This window comes from Pezoporus wallicus, unplaced genomic scaffold, assembly GCF_028554395.1.
Source record: "Pezoporus wallicus isolate ANWC-B61680 ecotype Strahan unplaced genomic scaffold, APGP_CSIRO_Pwel_v1 contig_3815, whole genome shotgun sequence".
In the NCBI taxonomy this organism is placed as follows: domain Eukaryota; kingdom Metazoa; phylum Chordata; class Aves; order Psittaciformes; family Psittacidae; genus Pezoporus; species Pezoporus wallicus.
Genome location: NW_026637911.1, coordinates 587,083 through 609,146, shown reverse-complemented (window position 1 = coordinate 609,146; position 22,064 = coordinate 587,083). Strand labels below are relative to the sequence as shown.

The window sequence follows — 22,064 nt, the reverse complement described above, 5'->3', positions numbered from 1 at the left end:
AAGCTCCTGCATTTGGAGGCATTTTTGCAAGCCAAAACTGCTTGTCTCCCTCTTCAATTCTCACTACATGATTTAATAATTTCACTGACACAAGTCTGGAGAATTTACAGGAGAGTCAAAACAATCACAACTAAGAAACTGCTAGTCCATAAAAAAGGAATGCTTATTTTCCTCGCAAGTAGATTCTTACAGAAGTCTGAAATAATACTGGAGGAGATGCACAGTTAGGCCACTTGTTACAACTGTGTCTGTCTCAGTAATCTGTGGCTGTCTCAGTACTTTGGTACCACAGATCACAACAGCTTTCCTGCCAGTACACAACATATGAGACATTCTTTGCTACGGGGTTGTAAGCTAAACATGAATAAAAGAATGCAAAACACCCCAGGGTGGAGCTGTCACAACTGACCCATTTTTGGTTTAACTGTATTGACAATGTCAATTTAAAATAAAACTAATACCACCCAATGGGTAATCACACTGACCCTTACTTTGCTTCAGGAAAAAGCTACTAAAAGCTATTCAGTGTCTCCTGAAATAGGAAGAAATTTCACTGCAAGCATTAAGTCCCAAGTCAATAACCTAGATCTGGATATGCAATGAAATGATTCCATTTGAATTAACTGCCTGTATAAGAAACATAATACTCCATTCATTCCATTCACATTTCACTTGATGCTACTGAATATTGAAATATTAAATAATTTTTTTTTTGCCAACAGCATTGGAATTTGGGATTTCTTTTCCTTACGATACACACTTCTTTGTACATTGTATGCCTGCAACTCAAGGCTTTATCCTTTTTATCTGACTTCTTTTTTCATAGGTAAACAGTGGCATTTAAAAACAGAAATGAATTCTCAAAACTCGCAAGTATGGGAAACAGTTGGAAAAAATAATGCATAAATCTATCCACCTATGCAGTAGCAGCTTCTGAAAACTGCTTTGAGAAAGCTGTTGGTGCAGAAGACATCTTCCCATAGATCTGAAAAAGCTTACTTCAGAGACAGCCAAGTTGAAAAACTTTCTATTTTACAGATAAATTTTAATGAAAAATTTTGATTCCCCTGTAAAATACCCCTTTTTAAGCTTCAGCAGATAGTTCTGAACTTCTCAGAGCATTTACCTTGCCAGCTCTTTAACAAATCGTTAACATAAACTGAAGCAGAATACACTGAATAATTATTTTCCAGAGTTCACCTTTATTAAAAACAAGGTTTTTGTTGTGAGAACAAATAATCTCTCACTTGTAGCTTGAAAGCCTAAGATAGGATCATTAGCTTCCAGGGTTGTTACTAGCTGCTTAGCAACCTGTCCAACTTGTCTTCCTTCCTTCCTGTTGTACAGAACTGTGGCCAGAGGAGTTGGCTGGCGATAGATGAAAACTCGTCGTAAGCACTCACAGAGAGCAGCGTAGGAATAATCTGGAGCACAAGCCATGAACTTCTTGTCTTGCTTTGATGCTTGGACGTAACCTGCATAGCCCAAAAAGAAGTAGAAAAGCTCAGTAATATATTAGTTTCACCAGCATTTTAACTGGCTAAGACAAAATCAAGCTTAGCTTAAAAAATAATAATGCAGTTAGAAACAAAAAAAGGAGAGAGAACTATGTTGTTATTTAATAAGCCAATAGGTTTTGGAGGTCTGCAGTGGCCAATTTAATACCAATACATCTTCCCAACAGGTGTTTCTAATGCATGTGTGTGTACAGCTAGATACTGCTCCCACATCTAGCTTCTCTCCGCCTCACAAGGTCTTCGATTTTCTCAGCAGAATCATAAATCATGGATACACAACGTGACCCAATATTACTAGCCTAAGCAGAATAACCCTCTTCTCTCCCCTCATCTCCCAGTTTATAATTACATTTACAGTTTAAGATTCCTGAGCCTACCTAATCTTGAACAGGCACTTGGAACTTCCTTCAACTTAGAACTGCGTGCTTTTCAACACAGTCACCTTTGTTAACGTTCACTAAGAAGAAAATCTTTCCTTGCCTCTGCCATTACAGAACTCAATTAGTAAACAGATGTATTTCAGACCAATTTCCTTTCACACTTTCATAAAGGGACTTGAGACACAGTCTTTGTAAAGCGGTCTACCTGATCACTTTAGATCAAGTAAGATATTCTTCCTGAAAGGTTATCTGCTTAACTTCCATTGAACAGTGCATGGCAATGGTTATCACTGAAAGACAGCATCTCTGAGAACAGCACGCATGCCAAAGCTTACTTTTTTTTGGCTCTCCCTCTTCACTTACTATCAGAAGGTAAAGGTGAAAGTACTTGTACTGGAGCTGGCTGGGATGCGGCTAACTTTCTTCACTGCAGACCTCAAGATACTGTGTTTTGAATTTGTGACTAAAACCCAATTTTGATCCAACAGGATTTTTTGGCTGTTGCTGAGCAGTGCCTGCACATTGTCACCATTGCTGTTTTTGAAGCTCTGCCTGCCCCCCAGTAGTCTGGGGATGCATAAGAAGTTGGGAGGGAACACAACCAGGACAGCTGACCCAAAGAGCTCAACCCAAGAGTTTCTTGCTTTTGCACTTCCTGCTCTCTCTTGTGTCCCACTGTGGGTAGAGAGGGGAATAGGAAGAGCAAGCAGCTCTGTGGTGCTTAGGTGTCCACCTGGGCTAACCCACAACAGGACCATCACACTTCAACATGCATTTCATGTCTTGAGGTTATTATGGTTGTTCTTTTTGTTGTTGTTTGGTTTGGGTTTTTTTTGCTTGTTTTGTGGTTGGGTTGTTTGTTTTCTTTAATGTTAATCTGACTTCTAAATTTACAAATGCTTGCTACTGTCCTCAAAACACCATCTCTGTTCAAAGCCAACTTGACAGTTTTCACCACAAAACAACTAGTAAATATATAGCTAGACTATCAATTGACATGATTGCTGTAGTGGGAAATATTAGGACAGCCAGAAAAACTTTCCAAGTGTAAGGTTCGTTAATTTAACTCATACATTTAAACACTGGCAATAACAGTAAGAGCAGGATTTAAGGTAGGATTGCAGGTAAAAGAAGCTTCTGAGCCAGGGGACTTGTATTTAAATGGAATTTGCCAGAAAAAAAAATGGTAAGCTCTCGATTTATGTTCATTAATAATACTTAAAATATTAATTTTTCACTCATCATCTTTGTATAGCTTGTTAAAGCTAATTCCAAAGGTTCAAGCAGAAGGAGGAGGAAAAAGGGCTACTACCATTGCTTTGGTCAATATAGTGATTATGGTAGGTTTTCAAAAACTATCACTCACCTTCTAAGCTAGAAAATACTAATTTTTACTAATAGCTCTTTCAAACTACTTCTGAAATTGGCTGCAAAGAAACAAGCTGATGACCTACATCACCTCTGGCACTTAAAAGGTGAACTAGATTAGTACAGAAGTGTAAACTTCTATATAATACTGTAAAATGATAATACAATAAGGAGAAAAAGGTAGAGGGCAATGTTGTTTTTTGCCACCTTAGTTACAAAAAGCTCGAAGATACCATAATTTCCTTCCTGTCATTTTCAAAACAGTAGAAACACATTCTTAAAACAGTAAGATGGAGTCAGCCCAGAAACCTGAAACTAATAGTAACTGGAAAAAAAAAAATAAATCTTAATCCTTGTGATCGCTTTTTTCCCCCACCATAATGAAACCTGAAATGAGTAAACAAAGAACAAATTGTGAAATTACTCTGTCATTAGAGGATTTGTTAAGGTGCTTACAGTTTAATTTGATCTTAAGTTAAAATAAACAGTTAAAATCAATTATGTGTTATGGCAACCTCTGTGAGCTCTATAAAACAGCCAGTAACTTCCCTTTCATTTTGGACCCAGACTGAGTGTGGTGTGGTCAAACAAATGTATCTAGGGAAGGGAAGGAATAAATTGTCACACTCATTGCATTATTGAAGGGATAGGTATAGGGAACACTTAGAGAACATGAAGACTGTAAATGCCACAGCAGAAGTAAATTCTGGATCAGATTAATTTTCATGAAAACTGATTTATCTGTTTCTTACTCAATAGGTACAATACTGGTCTACATGGAGCATTCTATTTGATCAATTCGTACTTTTGCATCTGTATTTTGCAAAGTACTTTCTGCTTCTGACCTTTAGGATTCTGCCTCTAACAGTGGGTGAAAACAAATTCTTAGTCCTGAGTGCAAGAATACATCAGTAATTCTTCACAATCACATTTTCTGCTTTTCTGGCAGTCTGTAATTTCAGAAGATGCTAGGGGCTTCTTGAGCCACAGCTAGTACAGTTATACTCTTGACTGATCTTTCCTGTCACAATGACTTTTTTTTTTTTTTTTACTTTGCAGTACCATGCTTGCATCCTGTATATGGTCTGAAAAGGCTTATTTTCCTCCCAAGGCATAAACATTTTATTTCTTATGTTCTAGTATTTTAAAATTAAGTTACTATGCTACTATCAACAGAATTATATTACCCTTCATTCAAATGTAAGTGAAATATCAACAGATGCCATACTAGGAGTACTGAGGCAGAAAAGTTTCAGATACAGGAGTGTGACACAGAGGTTTACTTCCTACCTAAAGCATTAAAAGTTGCAATGTGCTCCCACATGTTCTCTGGTTGGTCAGAGTGGGGCTGCCAGAGAAGAGCATCAACATCATGCCTCAGGCAGAAGCATGGCATTTCTTTAGGATCCGCAACAACTGAGAAAAGATACTGGTTGCTTCCAAGATTAATCTGAAACAAAACAAAGAAACACAAAACACTGACTAAAAGGATAAACAGCAGATTCTTTCCCACATACTGCCCAAGTAAGATGATCAGCAGCTTCATGTCTGCTACTTGACAAAATGTTTGAATACATTATGTGCATCCCACTGATCAACAGCTCAATACACTACAGGTAGCTAATATATTTCAAGCAGACACAATTAAGTTTCTTGGGATATTATTTAGGGAAACATTATGTCCACTACATAAACAAATGAGAATGTGTTCTGTGTAGAAATGGCTTCCTAGGATAGAGGATCTTGACTTCTACTGTTAGGAAAATATTCAAAGTAATCATGCCTGGTTTTCAGCAGTGCCACCAGGGAAAGAAATGCAGTAGTTTAAGCTAAGTTACTCAGAACTTTATTCAGACTGGTCTTGAAAACCTCAAGGATAGAGGCTGCACAATCTTACGAGACAACCCGATCCATCCTACAATTATAGTGTAAAAGCTTTTCCTTCTATCCAGTTTGAACCTCTTGTTCCTACTTCTGCTTGCTGCCTTTTGTCTTCTTACTCTGCATCACTGGACAGATAAAATCCATTTGAAGAGAGTTGCTTTAAAATGTCCCCCTACCAATTACAGATTTTATTTTATATGTTACCTATCACACTGTATCCACAAAACACACGACTTACTTAGCAGAGCATGCTAGCCTTTTATTTCTCAAGCAGCACAGATTCATGTGCAGGCATATATACACGTATATATACATACACACACACACAGGGAAATATACATATTTATCCATACTGCCAAAAGAAAAAAATACATATTTATAGTTTTTAAGGAAAAGAACAAACCAAGATCTGTAAGACACCAACGTCAGACTTCTTCCAGAGCTTTTCAGAGAAAACAGGAAATTCTGAGCCAATTCAAAATCTTATCCCTTAACTAACATATTTTCTGGACAAGACATTATCCTACACTTTGTGTGACACAAAGTAGTGATGAGCTGTAACACCAATGTTCATTACAAGCTTAGTAGAGACATCTTGAAAAAATCCCCCAACAACCTCAAGATGACAACTTAACCTGTGATGATTTCATAGCACTATTTCCTGATTTAGCCAATGGACCAGATGATCAAGTCATAACTTGCTTACAACCCAGATTAAGCCTCATATTGAAACATTTTTCCTACAATCTGTTATTTCCAGTGATTGACAAAGAAGTATTGCAAAATGATCTGTACTCTACCTCCGTAGTGAAAAGGGTCAACTTTCTATCAGGCTAGCTGCAAAGTTATTGAAAAAAATATAAGCTAAGTAATCTATAACTATTTTATGCCACTGAAAATGACCCCTTCCTTTTAATTATTCTGACATAACTTTGCTTTTTCGAATGGTTCACTTGTGAAAGTAAATATATTTTTAAACCAGAATAAAGACAGCCTTGTTTTTCCATTAAAATGACAGTGAAGAACACATTGCTTCATAATTTCTGTTGCTACTTTGATTTTACATTATGGAAGGAAACTGCGGTTTCAAGAGTTTCACAGGTTTTGTTCCAATAACAGAATTCAACTTGCTTATCATTAAAAAATGTTTTAAAGTATTTCTGTAATAATTTGCAGCACTTACTACATGAGTGATTTTCAAGGTATCACCATCAAATCTGCACAAGCTTGCACTATCTTCAAGAAAAGCATCACATTCTTCTAATTCTTGAGCATTACAAGGTGGGTTTTCCTTCTCAGGGTTTGGATTCTGAAACAAAAAGACAACAATACACACTGAAAATCCAAGCTACTGAATACATATATAAAAATATCCTTTCATAACAAAAAAGATCAACAGAACATGAAGAATTATTTGCATATACTTAAAGATCAAGCTACTACGTACTTAAACCAAATGAATGGAACAATTTTTGTTATGAAGGACAGCATGAGTAGTAGGTAATACAAAAATCAATTTCAGTTCAAGGAAAGTCATATATGCCACTAAAACATAGACAATGAATTCCCTTCTGTAAGTAGCAAAAGTATACAATCCTGAAAACCTACACAGGTTTATTAAGTTTACATCAGTGTAAGCTTCTTTCAGCTTGCCACTGGAAATGCTATTAAAGAAGTCATGTTGTAGGTACCTCTAAATACATACCTCTTTTTCACTTTGCTAATAATTATTTAAAATTAATACCTTTTTATGCATATTTTTAATGCACTCAAACCAAGAAAGAAGCACATGTATTTTTTCACATCCCACAAGTTGAAGAAAGGAAAACCCATGACTTTTACTACTAATTAAAGGGTAAGAACACAACTACATAGAGAAACAGCCTACTTCTGCTAATGACATATTGGATAATTTTCGAAACAACCACGTTTTCAAAACAACTAGGTTACCTTTGTGATCTATTTCAAGAACTAATTTCTTGATAACAGAAAGGGACCTTTATTTAACAGAAGGCAAAAATATACACTTCCTCATCAAGTATGAGTTCATGTTGCTTCTTGTCCAGGAAATAAGACCCCATCTAGACAACTAATATAAGCTGAAATCTGAAGCCTAACAGAATGTGTATGGGAAGATCAGAGATGGCACTGACTCAATTCATCTGACAGGGAGTTCTTGAGTTCCTATGCTCATTTCTTCCTCCACTTCAGCTGATTATTAACTTTTTATTTTAGTTCAGTTCACAAAGTGAGGGAGATCACCACAATTTTTTTTAATTGCTAAACAATTTAAATCCAAAGAAAACAAAGATGAAGATAATAAAGAAATGTCTTTAAATGGCAGAAACCAGAAAAAATTAAATGTCATATACAGCAGGCTAACACACAAGACTTAAAACAGGGAATCTGTCTCTTTGGAGGCTAGATTTCAGGGGTCAGCTCTCCTCTATCAACATTCTTGATGGCCCCTGGTTTCCTGTTTCACTGGGTAGCTTTTTAAAAAACCTTCCCAGGTAAATATCATTACCACAAGCAATTTGAGGTCCAAAAAGAATCTATGCTTTTATTATACGTGCGTAGCTAAAGTTGCAGAAAATATACAACATTTATGTAAATGAACCTATGACTATTTTTTTTTTACATGATCATTATTGCAAACAAGCTGAAAAGTTGTGACAAAAAAATAATTACCATCACTTTAAGCTCAGTATGAGTTACAAAGAAAACAAATGTGAAGTTCCCAGTTAAGTCTCTGGTCTAAAGACGTACTACAGTAGTATCTTACCCATAAATAGTGAGGGAGACAGAGAAATCAATTTAGAGCACTCAACAGAATTTATTTTAATAACACTTTTCAGCCTTATTAAAAAAAAGTAATAATCCAGAAGCAATATATCAAGGCCCACAGGGAGTCACACTTCACAAGTTTTAGATGAGATGCCATTTTCTATTTAAACCAAAAGTGAAAGTATCAAGCAAGCAGCAGTTAAAAATTACATTTTAATTTAAATCTCCCTGTATAACAATAATGCCAGAAAGTTCATGAATCATACTTCTGCCTTCATAAAGTTTTCCTTTCAAAAATGTCATCTGCCTTCACAGCCTGTAAGTCAACTACAGTATCCCTAGGAAGACAGTATAAAAGTGTTGCTAACCTATTGATAAACAAGAAACAGACATCCTTCAAAATCACTTAAATCAACCTTAAAAAAAGCTGCCACACTGTAAGTGATGGGAACAAAATTTATTTTCAATACTAAATCAATTCTCTCGTTTTGGTGCACAGACACTATCACGGAAGCTAAATTCAGTCCCCCATGAGCATACTGCTGTTCAAAGTATATTCACAACTCAAGTGCCATTACATTAACAACTTCAGTTAAAAATGAATGCAGTTAGGATTCTGAACAGTAACTGAACCAATAAGCTATGTTAATGAAGTGCAAATAACGATATCAAAAGACAACATGCAAATGTACAAGAATTACAAGTGTTTTATTTTCAACTCCTTACCATTACTTCAGAGGTAAGATGCATCAGGCTTTCAGATATTTCAGAGCATTGTGAAGAGTCCATAATAAATTCCCCTCTTGTGTCACCAACTATTAGCTCTGGCCACCGGGGTCCCTCATTTTTCTTAATTAGAGAAATTTCCAAACTAAAATGCAAATAGAAGACAAAGAGTACTAATGAAAACACTGCATCCAGTTCTCAGACTAATAATCAAAAAGCTCTAAATACAGATTTGAGCACTCCAAACTGAGTTAATAATGAAAATCATATAACAAAATCATTAGTATTCACTTTATAAAACAAACTATTCTAATGGAAAATATTCTAAAGGAAAACAGACCAAGGACACATGATTTCTAAAAGCCTAAGAATAAAGACACTGTATTCATGCAAGTGTCCCTAAGAGTTTTTGATGTAGATGTAGTTTTCCCTGAAGCAGTCTTATTAAAATATTTTAAATATTACAAGGAGATGTCCTGTAAAGAAATCTGTTCAAAGAGTGACAGTTTATTTGAAACCCAAGTACTACTTAACAGGGCTACTTAAGTATGAACCACCTTCATAAAACATCTAGGACAAAACCACTAGTATTTTATAGGCATCAAATACTACAATAATTTATTATCTACACTGCGTATCTAAAATCATGTCTCAGAAGATACAATTTATGTAACCTGCAAAACAAGCCAACAACAAACTTAGGAGAACCTGGTATGAATGTTAGGAATAACTAACTAAACAAACAGAAAACAAGAGACAGAGCCCAATGCATCAATACAGCAATTCCATTTAATTACTGCATCAGACCAACAGATGGATATAACAATAGAATGTTAGTTTTATTATATTCACTTCTAGATATACTCATAGGGCCTACAATGACAGTCTGTCACCTGACAGAAAAGGGAAACCTTCTAAGTTATTAATTACTACATTGCAGCAATAACTATTCAGTGAATGCTGAATCAAGTTTCTGAGGCAGTTGCACTGGTATTAGAAGCAGCATACTTCTACAGAAGATACCTGGAGGAAGTTTTATTCTTTTAATCAACAGATTTAAAGTGGTACTGCAGTACCAACATTAAGAATCAAATGCAATTTATTACATTGAAATGTGTATTTACTGTTTTCCATTAAAACAGAAGCCTGATATTCATGCATCGCTCACTTGACTAAGTAATAAAAAAAGAGAATTACTCAGCTGAGTTATTTTTCACTATGATACCTAATACTCAAGAACTGAAAAGTCATATTTTAGTATACAGTATTAGTATAAGCTATATACTAATATTAATCCCTCTAATTCTTTCGGACATTTGCTATCAATAGGAAGACTAAACCCCATATACAACACCTTTTGTTCTCTCTAATTATCCATGTGCAGCTTTCGTGGTCCACAGATGAATACAGTTTTCCTTCCATCAGGGGAGGCTGATCTTTCAGTATAACACATATGTTATCTGGGGAAAAGCGTACTTTTATGTCATCCTTACTGATGTCTTCAGGAATGTGCACTGTTATTGTAACATCATCTTCAGTCTGCTGCCAGTAATAGAGAGGGTCTGCAATTGGAAAGATGCAGAATAATACAAACTAGATTACAAATGCTGTCCTGGATTCCAGTGTGCAATACTAGAAGATACAAAATAGAAGTTTGTGAAGAGTGGAAATTAACTTTTACTCTGAACAACTGTCCTGGGTTCCGCTGTAGCAGTCATTTTTCTCCTTCTCAGTAGCTCGTGCAGTGCTGTGTTTTTGACTTTCAGCCTGGGAACAGCGCTGATAACACCGATTTTTTTAGCTGCTGCTCAGTAATGTTTATTCTGACCAAGGACCTTCTGAGTCTCATGCTCTGCCAGGGAGGAGGGGAAACCGGGAGGAAGCAGAGACAGGACACCTGACCCAAACTAACCAAAGAGGTATTCCATACCACAGCACATCATGCTCACTTTATAAACTGGGAGCAGTTACCCAGAAGGGTTAGATCACCGCTCAGGTTGGGCTGGGTATCGGTCGGTGAGTGGTGAGCAGTTGTATTCTCTTCCCTTGTCAGTTTGCTTATTATTATTATTATTGGTGGCAGCAGCAGTGGTTTGTGTTATACCTTAGTTACTGGACTGTTCTTATCTCTACCCATGGGAGTTACATTCTTTTGATTCTCCTCCCCGTCCCTCTGGGAGAGGGGGAAGGAAAGGGGGGGGAGTGAGAGAGCGGCTGCATGGCTGACTGAATTTAAACCATGACAACAACTTACATAAAATATATTCTTATTATAAAATGGAGAAACAGTTTTTAGCAATCGAGTTAATTTCTGTCCCTTTTCAGGAGAGCATTTTATACTCATGTCTATACTCAAACATGCTGACATGCTATATAATAAGCTATTACTCTAATTTTATTGTAGCATTACAAAATTGATAATCAAAATGTACTCGAAATACATTGAAACATTAATGATTAATAATTTGAAGAGATACGAGGTGCAGGGGTACTGACAAGCTACCGCATACTCAGAAGTATATGCCATTCAAAAATGTGAACATTTTTTCTTACCTATTTTGCCAGAAGCTACACTGACTATTCAACAGAAATAACTTTAGAAAACCAAATGGTCTTCATCTGCCTCAGCTGATGAAATAAAGCTGCCTGCCCAAGAGGTAACAACTGACTTCTGCTCCTGAGCATAGAATCCGTCTGATGTCTATCTTGATAATTAAACTGCTACAAGAAGAGGACTTTTAAGAGAAACATTTATACAATAGGAAAGCGATGACAGCATTAACTGGGTAATGCACAGTTGGTCACAGAAAACACAAGATGCATTCATTTTCTAAGAAGCAATCTTGTACATGTTACCTTCCTATTTAGAAGAAAATTAAAGTATGGATAGACCCTTTAGATGCTCTTAAGTTACCACAAGACAAGATTTCACTGATCAGCATCAGCAACTCTGACCTTGGAAGGATTCTTACACTGCTGCCCCTTACCACAAATTTCATGTTTGCAATGGATCAGCCACACTTCCTAGAAACAATTAGTATCTGAGATAAGACAACCTTCAAAATTCTAAACTTTGACACAGATTACATAAAATACTAAAAGTTTTGATTTATGAGACAACTGAATTGCACCTAAAAAGTAGCTCAGACTTCTCACCTCTCTTAAATAGGTATTAAAACTTTCCCCTGAACTAGGAGTTCAGGTTTCAGTACTTTCTGTACCATTAGATTTCTGTGCCACAAGAAATTTTCTACAGGTACTGCTGCAAGCAGTATTCCATATTACAGGTATCTGGGCTTTAGCAACACTGTATGTGCGCAGCACAGCTCATTTCACGCATGTGTAAGAGCCATACAGAGCTCTTTACTGTGTTTCTTTAATCACACCTACCACACAACTCAAGCCCTTAAAATCCTTAAAACACTGAACTAACTAATTCAGGTGACAACTGCAGAGACACTGCATTATGGTCCTCAGTGCACTGAAGAACTCCTTTGCCTCAAGATTTATACCTACAGACTATTCCTATTACATGTACAATGTCACAGTTGTCACACCGTGCAACATTTATACATTCCAGAAAATAGATCTTTTTATATTGTTTCCAAACAGATTTTTGCACCATGGACAAAGATTGTGCCAGTATCACTCACTTAGGATTGGCTCATTAACTAATAATGCCTCATATTCAGAAGCAAAATCAAATCTGAAATGACAGAGCTACATAAATATATATATTACAGAGCTCAGTGATAATTATGATAAACCAACTTTATTAATAAGGTTTTATTTCATTTTGCTTTGATCTTAAAGGAAAAAAAGCATGGATAATTTTTGTTGAAGTTTATTATTTTTTCCTGAACTGCTTTTTCACTGGAGAAATGAATCTTTTACAGGATTCTCATTCTTTAAAAAAGTTTGAGTTTTTCTTTTGTTTTGTTTCAGGTTTTCTGTTTGTTTGCTTAGCTTTTGGTTTTGTTGTTTTTTTTTTTAGGGGGGAAGGGAATCTAACCCAAGAGACAGAGCAGCCTATCACAATCTGCCAGGTAAGTCTTACCTTTCTTTTCCTTTGTTGCTTCTGCATCATCATTTTCTTCTGATTTGTTGTCTTCACCTTGCATAAATTTGAATGGTTTGTAGGAAACAATCATTAAACCATCCCCACTTGGCTCTATTGCTGCATAATGGGGGACTGATTTTCCTTGCAAAACTCTCCTTTTCAAGATTTCATATCTGTGATCACCTATAGAATAAATTAAAAAAATATCCTACTGGTAATATTTTTCTAGATGGCAAATTATTATACAAGAATCTCATTACACTGAAATATACCAACCAAACCTACCAATTAATTCACAGTACTGTAGTTTAAAAAGAAATTTCTCTTCTGTTTTCCAATGAGTTTGTTAAATATGTAGACCCTAAAATTAATCTAACTAATCTAAAAGAACAGAACATTGCCCCTTTTTCTTATGAGGTCTTTGTTAATCACAGCTAAAACCAGCAATTAACAAAACCACCCACAGCCTCTGCACAAACAAATTTTCCAAATACTCGTTTTGTTCCATTCTTCACTGTGAGGCCCTGACACAGGTTACCCAGAGAGGCTGTGGCTGCCTCATCCCTGGTAGTGTTCAAGGCCAGGCTGGACAAGGCCTTGAGCAACCTGCTCTGCTGGAAGGTGTCCCCACTTGTAGCAGGGTGTTGGAATTAGATGAGCTTTAAGGCCCCTTCCAACCCAAACCATTCGGTGATAATTTCTGAGCTGTTAGAACCGGAACAGCAGTGATACGCTAGTGATAACACTTTATTCATAATGGAAAACGCCCATGCCCATCTTTTTCAACTTTAGCAAAACACTGCCCTTTAAAAGGTCCCAGATATTAGCTACTGGCATCAAGGACCATGCCATTCCCTACTGTGCACCAAAGCTCATGAGTACTGATGACTCAAAACATCATGAAGAGGGCAGGTTCCAGCACAATGTTTGTTCTTTTTCCATTAGAATCCTACTACCCACAGAGTCCTCAGTAATTGATCAACTTCTGAATAATAACCAGATGGCACTAATGGATTTTTAGCAAAAAACAACTTCATTAAATTCTCACAAGTGATAAAATTATCCCTAGGAATTATTTAGTTTTTCATGTTTATGCTTCATCTCTTCATTAAAAAAAAAATATCACTGCACTTGTAAATACAATTTTACTTGAACTTGTAACTCACTAGGACAAGAACAGATTACGATGATAGAAATCATCTATGACACCAGCACTCAAAAGTATGTTCCTGTTTGACCTCAATGTTAAGCTTAAAAGAAACACGGAAGTCGTAGAATACAGATAATAATGGAAAAGCCAGATGTAACTTATGTCTTCTCAGCTGGTTATCTTGTTTACTAAGCAAGCAGGGTGGAGAGTAACAACCAAACTATAACATAATTCTGGTACTTAATGGTGCTAGGGCCCCCCTCCTTCTCCTAAGATGTTAGGGCACGGCAGGCGTATTAATTAAAGAGATTCAACCATCCAATTAGTTAGAGATCTATACAACCAGGAGACTCCAAGCAACAGAGTAACCTGCTTTAAAAGATTAACATATTACTTTGTCTTAGATATATGACGAAAGAGAACATGTCTTTGCTGTAGTGGGAAGTTAGCCACTCATTATACGAGCTGTTATTTGACCGAATTTAACTGTGTACTGAAACACGTCAAAATTGTTTGTGTCTCTTGCAGCACATGCTCACTTGTTAAAAGGCATCACAACCTCTCAACTTGACATTGTGTGACCAAACCTCTTGTGGAGCATTTTCAAACAACCTCCAACACTTCCAATTTTTTTTAAGTAAGTCTTTGTCACCTTTTGGGTAAGTTCACAGTAAATGATTTTTCCTGTAAAGAAGGTCAGAAGGAAGCTAAGCATTTAGCTTTTTGTTTTTTCTTAGACTTCTAAGACAAAAACTAAAAGCATGATTTATTATTTTTAAAAACATTAGTCGCCAGTAATATAAATGTAAAAGACTTACCCTCTTTGCTTATCTCTGCAATTGTAACCCATTCCAAGGTAATATGAAATCCACTTCCTTTTGTGTCCAATTCATCTTTTTCTACCCTAAGCAGCAGCACAGCTACTGAATGAGTATCAGATTTTACAAATGAAACACTGTGTGTGATAGTAAATGGATTTCCTAGTTCTTCATTAAACACAATCTAGAAGACAAAAGTGTAGTATAAAGTCAGTTAGTTAAAACTGGAAGTCTTGCTCTTTCTCAGAAAGCAGTGAAAGGCTCCAATGAACGTCAAACCAGTTAAACCTTGCTTCCCACAAACCACACTGGCAGAGAAATTATTACTGCTTATATTATAATATCATTAGATGGGCCATTAAACAAAGCATAAAGAAAACACCTACATTATGGCTGTTTACTACAATAAGTAGAGATACAACTGACAAACAGAACAGGATCCATAAACACAGCATATCAACCGGGGGAAACAGTCTCACATGAAAGATGTAGGCATGTCACCAAGGCCTTCACCCCTTCTCTAGGCACCCCAACATCCTGAAAATCTCTGTAGAACTTGACATGTGCAAACAAGAAGATAAAAAGGTCCAGTGCATTGGCTGCCAGTGTTTAACCATCAACCACTACTGAGGGGACAAGGGCTCTCTTTATTTAGCTACTATCTTTACAAATAGATTCAGTTTTCCTTCTCTATAAAGTTGAAAGGGAGTAAGAAACAAAAACCTATAATGAAATGAAGGAGTATAATATTCATGCACAGAAGAAGGTAGGGTTGTAAGTTTTTAATTTTTTATGTATACCATTTTAAAAAGTCCACCCAGTATTTGGATGGGACTAGGTGGGCAGAGTACAGAAATATGTCATATTGAAAGGTTAATAAACACCACTGTAAACATTAAAAAAATAATCACAGAAGAGGACTGCACATCTTGTAGTTTGAGAGATTCAGCAATTGGTATCTCCAGCTAGAAGTTTTAATTCTAGAAACGATGTATTTCAGCCTTTCTCAAAACCAGTACTTATTCATCAAAACCCCCAAGAACATAAAAATGAAATGAATCCAGGCAGCAAAGAAGAAGAAACAAAATATTGGCACATGAAACAAAAGAAAAAAATGACAAGGAATCAACCTAGTTGATTCTATGATTCTCTGAATTCAAACTGCAGTGGCTGAACAATTATAGGCTCAATCCAGCTGCTGTTACTGAAACCAGGTAAGGTCTGAGGATTTATGGGGTTGGGATGCTAACATCACTCTAAACCACTGGGTGCTATACGTACTCAAAAAGTTAATTTCAAGGCTGACAGAACCTCAGCATATGAATCTCATGTTTTTTTTAGCACTGGTAAGTCCAATGCCACTTATGTATGCACCAGCATTCTCATAGAACAGTATAAAAAACAGCTGGTATTTATTACCAACCATATACAGAACAGGATGACGAATTTTCTAGTTACTCAACTCTCAAAAGGTGTAGGAGAAGGAGCTAATCCATCATGCTGAAATCTTCCACTTCAGGACATATATCTGAGTTCCTGCCAGTATTAAAACCTCCTTGACTATTTCAGAAGCTGCCCTCTAACAGAGAAAATAGATGTGAAATGTGCCAGATTTATACCACATTCATCTTTCATGAATAAATAGGAACTAACCACAGACCAAGACAGTCACAGTAGCTCAGACAGAAATGTAACTTAAATTACATTTGCTGTGTTCAGGCAGAATAACCAATACCACTATCAGTGTAGGAAGATCACAAAATCACTTCAAGACCCTTTCAAATAATTAATTATGTAATGAATTTAATCATAAGAAATCAGATGCAATCTTAACAACTTGAAAAACAATTTTAAGTGAAAATATTCAGTACCAATAATCTTCCAGAGCTAAGTGCATAAACCAGAAATCTCCTAACTTAAAAATGAACATGGCTTTTAGCTTGGTTGATAATAATTTCAGCCTTTAAAAATATTGTATATTATTCCACAGGTCAGTTGAAATAGCAAACAATAAAAAATAGGGGGGGTAGAATCCTAAACAGGCATATAAACGGGTAAGGGAAAGAGGAAACAGCGTTTAGAAAAAGTTCCAACTAGACAAGCACTTAGCCACCTATGCAGAGACACTTTTAGTTAGATTTTTCATTCAGTCAAAACGTTCCCTTTCCAACACTTGCATTTTAGCTACTTTGTGCATAAAAAACTCATTCTGTCATTATTCACTGAACACAATCCTGTATCAGTGATAAAGTTATGATTTAAAGCTTAATTCTTCACATTACATACATACAATTCTCATCAGAAATGCAAGAGTAAGAATGATTTGGTAGATGTACGATTCTTAAATATGTTATTGCAAGACTTACCTCCCACTTTTCAGATGTACTGTTTCCACGCTTGCCTGATTTAATTAAATACAGTCTTCCTGTACCATCAGAAAGGGTAACCCATGTGGAAGATGAGAAGTGTATTGAGGCACAAAGGCGATTATCATAAGCTGTCAAATCTGTAGGCAGCCGGAAAACTTCTCTTGGTTTTTGTAGAGCAGTGTCCTGTAAGGGAACAGTCACCTGCTAAGATTTTATGAAGCATTTATCAATTTCAGTAACTGTTACAGTCAAATTAACAAATCTCAGTAACAACTCACCAGTTTCTTTGTGCAGTTGAGTATATTTGGAAAAACGGGGTAGCAAGCATCATTCCCATGTATGTGGGAAAAGTGGTGCGATTTCATTATTGATTTCTATTTACTGAAAATACAAGTGTTCCATAGCTGATACTTCAGCATTCATTTTTTTTCTTTCCATTTTACAGCACTAGTTACTTAAGAAGGATTTTCACTACTTTTCCCCTAGCATTACATATAATCACCTACCTCAAATAATTCTAGTCCCAGTAAAAATGTGGAGACTTTAAAAGAAATAACAGCCACAGAACTGTATTCAAACTAGTTCATAAAAATTCACTTCTGAATTAAAAAGAATTTTAGCCTATTCTGTTATATATAATATCAGCAGAATATCAAGCTGATATATCATTTCTCAGCTTTCCTAGAGCAGCCATTTTATTAATTCATTTTATTAACTGTGATTAGCTAACAAAGCTGTAATAACTCCTATCATATTTGCAAATAATTTTTCCATCACATTATGATTATCCTATGGAGTTAAATACAGTCAGCAGCCAGTCACAAGGGGTATTCTCCAGGGGGGCAGTACTGGGGACAGATCTGTTTAATATCTTTATTGATGATCTGGAAGAGGGGATCAAGTGCACTCTCATTAAGTTTGCAAACAACACCAAGTTGGGTGGAAGTGTTGATCTGCTGTAGGGCAGGAAGGCTCTGGAGATGGATCTGGTCAGGCTGGATCAATGGACTACGGCCAATGGTATGAGGTTCAACAATGCTCAGGGCCAGGTTCTGCACTGCGGTCACAACAATCCCATGCAATGCTACAGCCCTGGGGAAGAGTGGCTGCAAAGCTGTTTGGCACAAAAGGACCTGGGGGTGCTGACTGACAAAGCGAAACATGAGCCAGCTTGTGCCCAGGTGGCCAAGAAGGCCAACAGCATCCTGGCTTGTATCAGAAACAGCAGGGCCAGGGAAGCGATCACCCCCCTGTACTCAGCACTGGTGGGGCCACACCTGGAATACTGTGTTAAGTTTTGGGCCCCTCAATACAAGAGAGACATTGAGGTGCCAGAGCACATCCAAAGAAGGGCAATGAAGCTGGTGAAGGGTCTGGAGTAGAAGTCTAAAGGGGGAGCAACTGAGGGAACTGGGGTTGTTTAGCCTGGAGAAAAGGAGGTTCAGGGGAGACCTTCTCACTCTCTATGCGTAAGGAGATTGTAGCAAGGTGGGTGTCAGTCTTTTCACCCAAGTAACAAGCAATAGTACAAGAGGAAATGGCCTCAAGTTGCACTGGGGGAGTTTTAGATTAGATGTTAGGAAAAATTTCTTCACCAAAAAGGTTACTGAGCATTGGAACAGGCTGCCAAGGAAGTGGTGGAGTCATCATCCTTGGGGATATTTAAAAGACGTGTAGATGTGGTGCTTCGGGACATGGTTTAGTGGTGGACTTGGCAGTGCTGGGATAACAGCTGGACTCAACTTTAAAGGTCTTTTCCAACCTAAAAAATCCTGTGATTCTACTATGCATCAAGATAAATATATCATGCTCTATCAGTGGCACACTGCAATCTTATTTTTTAAGCTAAACTGCAAGCATGGATTGTTTTTGAGCATGAAGAGAGAGACTACAGCAAACATGACAAAAAATAATATATAACACTGATTTTCTTCTTTTCATAAAGGGAAAAAAGCCCCCAACAAAACATAAAGATAAATCCAGTATTTCCTGCAGTATAAACTTTACACAAATCAGGCTGATTGCATAATAGTGCAAAATTACTAATGTCATCTATATCACCAGTTCTCAGAAGTCCTGCTTTAGTTCTATGTTGCCTTCTTCATTGCCTGCTAATTCTAGCAGAAGAAACTGCTTTTGTGCTGTAAAATGGATTTCCAACTGTTGTCATTAAGTACAAAGGCATGTCTTCCAGGACATATTTTAGGGATTATACTTTATCTTCTGCCTTCACTCTCACATCCCTTCTTTGTCGCTTAAGGCTTTGTAACTCTCTGCTATTTGGCTTGCAGAATGCCAGCAATGCCACTGCCTGCAAAGGACTACAATTTACCTGCCTTTTGTGAGTTAAAGTAATCTCTGAATGTCCAAAAGGTTTGTTAGGAAAAAAACCCCGAACAAATATTTATGATTCATGAAGAACTCGGCACTGCAGTTTAAAAAATGGTCAGGACATGCTTTATCAGCAATTCAGCTTGATTTACCTATAAAGTAGATCAGGCTGCAGTATTAAGAGTACAAACAAAATATTCTTAAAGAAAAACACAAGATGCAGACTGCAGATTCAGCAACATCAGTCACATCTCTATAATCTTTCAAAAAGCTGAAATAGAACTTAATTGCTTGAAGTTTTTCAACTGAACTAAGCAGCTGCCAAATAAAATGGGCTCACAGTCTGTCATGAGAGGGGTCCGCCACAGATTCATTCCAAGCCCCATCCTGTTCAACATCCTCATAAATTACCTGGATGAAGAAATTGAAAGCACCCTCACCATATTTGCTGATGACAGCAAACTAGGTGATGGGGTGGACAGATATGTCTTGCACAGAGACACAGATAGCCCGGAAGAGTGGAGTAGCAAGAACATTGTGAAGATAGAGAAAGGCAAGGTGCTGCACCTAGTACAGAATAACTAAAGAGCCGAGAGCCAGCCAGGATCTGTGTGGCTGCGGAGCAGCCTTGCTAAAAGGGACTGGAGTGTACTGGTGGACAGCAAGCTGAACATGAGCAAGCAGTGCACTGGTGCAGCAACATGGGCAAAGTTGCTAAGCCACTGTCCAACATATTTGAAAGATCATGGCAGTCAGGTGAAGTTCCCAACAACTGGAAAAGGGAAATATAACCCCCATTTTAAAGAAGGGAAAAATGGATGACCCAGGAAATTACAAACGAGTCAGTCTCACCTCTGTGCCTGGGAAAATCCTGGAGCACATTCTCATGAAAGGCATGCTAAAGCATACGTAAAACAACAAGGTGCTTGGTGACAGCCAGCATGGCTTCACTAAGGGGAAATCCTGCCTGACCAATTTGGTGGCCTTCTATGATGGGGCTACAGAACTGATGGACAGGGGTAGAGCAGTTGATGTCATCTACCTGGATTTGTGCAAAGCGTTCAACACTGTCCCACACGACATCCTTGTCTCTAAATAGGAGAGACATCAATTTGATGGATGGACCACTCGGTGGATAAAGAACTGGCTGGATGGCCGCATGCAAAGAGTTGTGGTCAATGGCTCAATGTCCGGCTGGAGACCAGTAACGAATGGTGTCCCTCAGGGATCCACACTGGGACCGGTCTTGTTCAACATCTTTGTTGCCGACATGGACAGTGGGATTGAGTGCACCCTCAGTGAGTTTGCCGATGCCACAAGCTGTGTGGTTCAGTTGATATGCTGGAGGGAAGGAATGCCATCCAGAAGGACCCTGACACACTTGTGAGGTGGGCTGATGCCAACCTCATGATGTTTGCTACCATGCCAAGTGCAAGGTCCTACACCTGGGTGGGAGCAATCCCAGGCACAGCTACAGGTTGGGCAGAGAAAAGATTCAGAGCAGCCCTGCGGAGAAGGACTTGGGGGTGTTGGTTGATGAGAAAATGAACATGCGCCGGCAGTGTGCGCTCACAGCTCAGACAAGCCAACCATATCCTGGGCTGCACCAAAAGGAGCGTGACCAGCAGGTCGGAGGAGGTGATCCTGCCCCTCCACTCTGCTCTTGTGAGACCTCACTTGGAATACTGTGTGCAGTTCTGGTGTCCTCCACATAAAAAGGACAAGGAACTGCTGGAACAAGTCCAGAGAAGGGCCACGAGGATGATCAGGGGACTGGAGCACCTCCGTATGAAGACACGCTGAGAAAGTTGGGGCTGTTCAGCCTGGAAAAGAGAAGGCTGTGTGGAGACCTCATAGCAGCCTTCCAATATCTGAAGGGGGGCTATAATGATGCTGGGACTCTTCGCTAGGGACTGTAGTGACAGGACAATGGGTAATGGGTTAAAACTTAAACAGGGGAAGTTTAGATTAGATATAAGGAAGAAATTCTTTTCTGTTAGGGTGGTGAGGCACTGGAATGGGTTGCCCAGGGAGGTTGTGAATGCTCCATCCCTGGCAGCGCTCAAGGCCAGGTTGGACAAAACCTTGGGTGGCATGGTTTAGTGTGAGGTGTCCCTGCCCATGGCATGGGGGTTGTAACTAGATGATCTTAAGGTCCTTTCCAACCCTGACTATTCTATCATTCTAAATCGGGTCTGAAGCTGCATCTGCAGGGGCATTACTAGCAGAGACAGAGACATGATCATCCCACTCTGGTCAGTGCTTGTCAGGCCACACCTGGAGTACAGTGTCCAGTTCAGGTCCCCACAACTGAAAACGTACACAGAATGGAAAGGGTGCAAAGAAAGGCCATGAAGACAGTCAAAGGGCTGGAGAACCTGCCCTATGAGGCAAGACCAGAGGACTTAGGTATTGTCTCCCTGGAGGAGACTCAGGGGGTACCTCATGACAGTAGTCCAGTACTTAAACAGTGGCTACAAATAGGTCTGAGGCATTCCCTTCACAAGTCACAGAGAAGACAAGGGTTAATGGGTAAAAGTTGCACCAGGAGAGGTTTCAACTCAGCAGAATTTTTACAGTGAGAACCACCAATGACTGGAACAGCCTCTCCAAGTACATGGCAGAGTCCCCATCACTGGAGGCCTAAGGTACTAGATAATCTCATCCAGATTTC

General features: G+C 38.1%; 1 protein-coding gene across 6 annotated transcripts in view; it reads right to left on the bottom strand.

Annotated features, from left to right (window-relative positions):
- Positions 1-1,173: 1,173 nt before the first annotated feature.
- NUDCD1 (NudC domain containing 1) overlaps positions 1,174-22,064 on the bottom strand; it is a 34,857-nt gene continuing 13,966 nt past the window's right edge. For 5 of the 6 annotated variants that reach the window (XM_057408188.1, XM_057408193.1, XM_057408194.1 and 2 more), the window contains 8 exons: positions 17,057-17,242; positions 14,691-14,874; positions 12,720-12,905; positions 10,017-10,230; positions 8,663-8,807; positions 6,333-6,458; positions 4,556-4,715; positions 1,174-1,475 (listed from right to left, as the gene is read on the bottom strand). In XM_057408188.1, coding sequence (XP_057264171.1) covers positions 1,183-1,475; positions 4,556-4,715; positions 6,333-6,458; positions 8,663-8,807; positions 10,017-10,230; positions 12,720-12,905; positions 14,691-14,874; positions 17,057-17,242 — 1,494 coding nt within the window. In that variant the 3' untranslated portion in view covers positions 1,174-1,182. The remainder of the gene's footprint in view (positions 1,476-4,555; positions 4,716-6,332; positions 6,459-8,662; positions 8,808-10,016; positions 10,231-12,719; positions 12,906-14,690; positions 14,875-17,056; positions 17,243-22,064) is intronic. The other variant, XM_057408189.1, reaches the window with a different exon arrangement.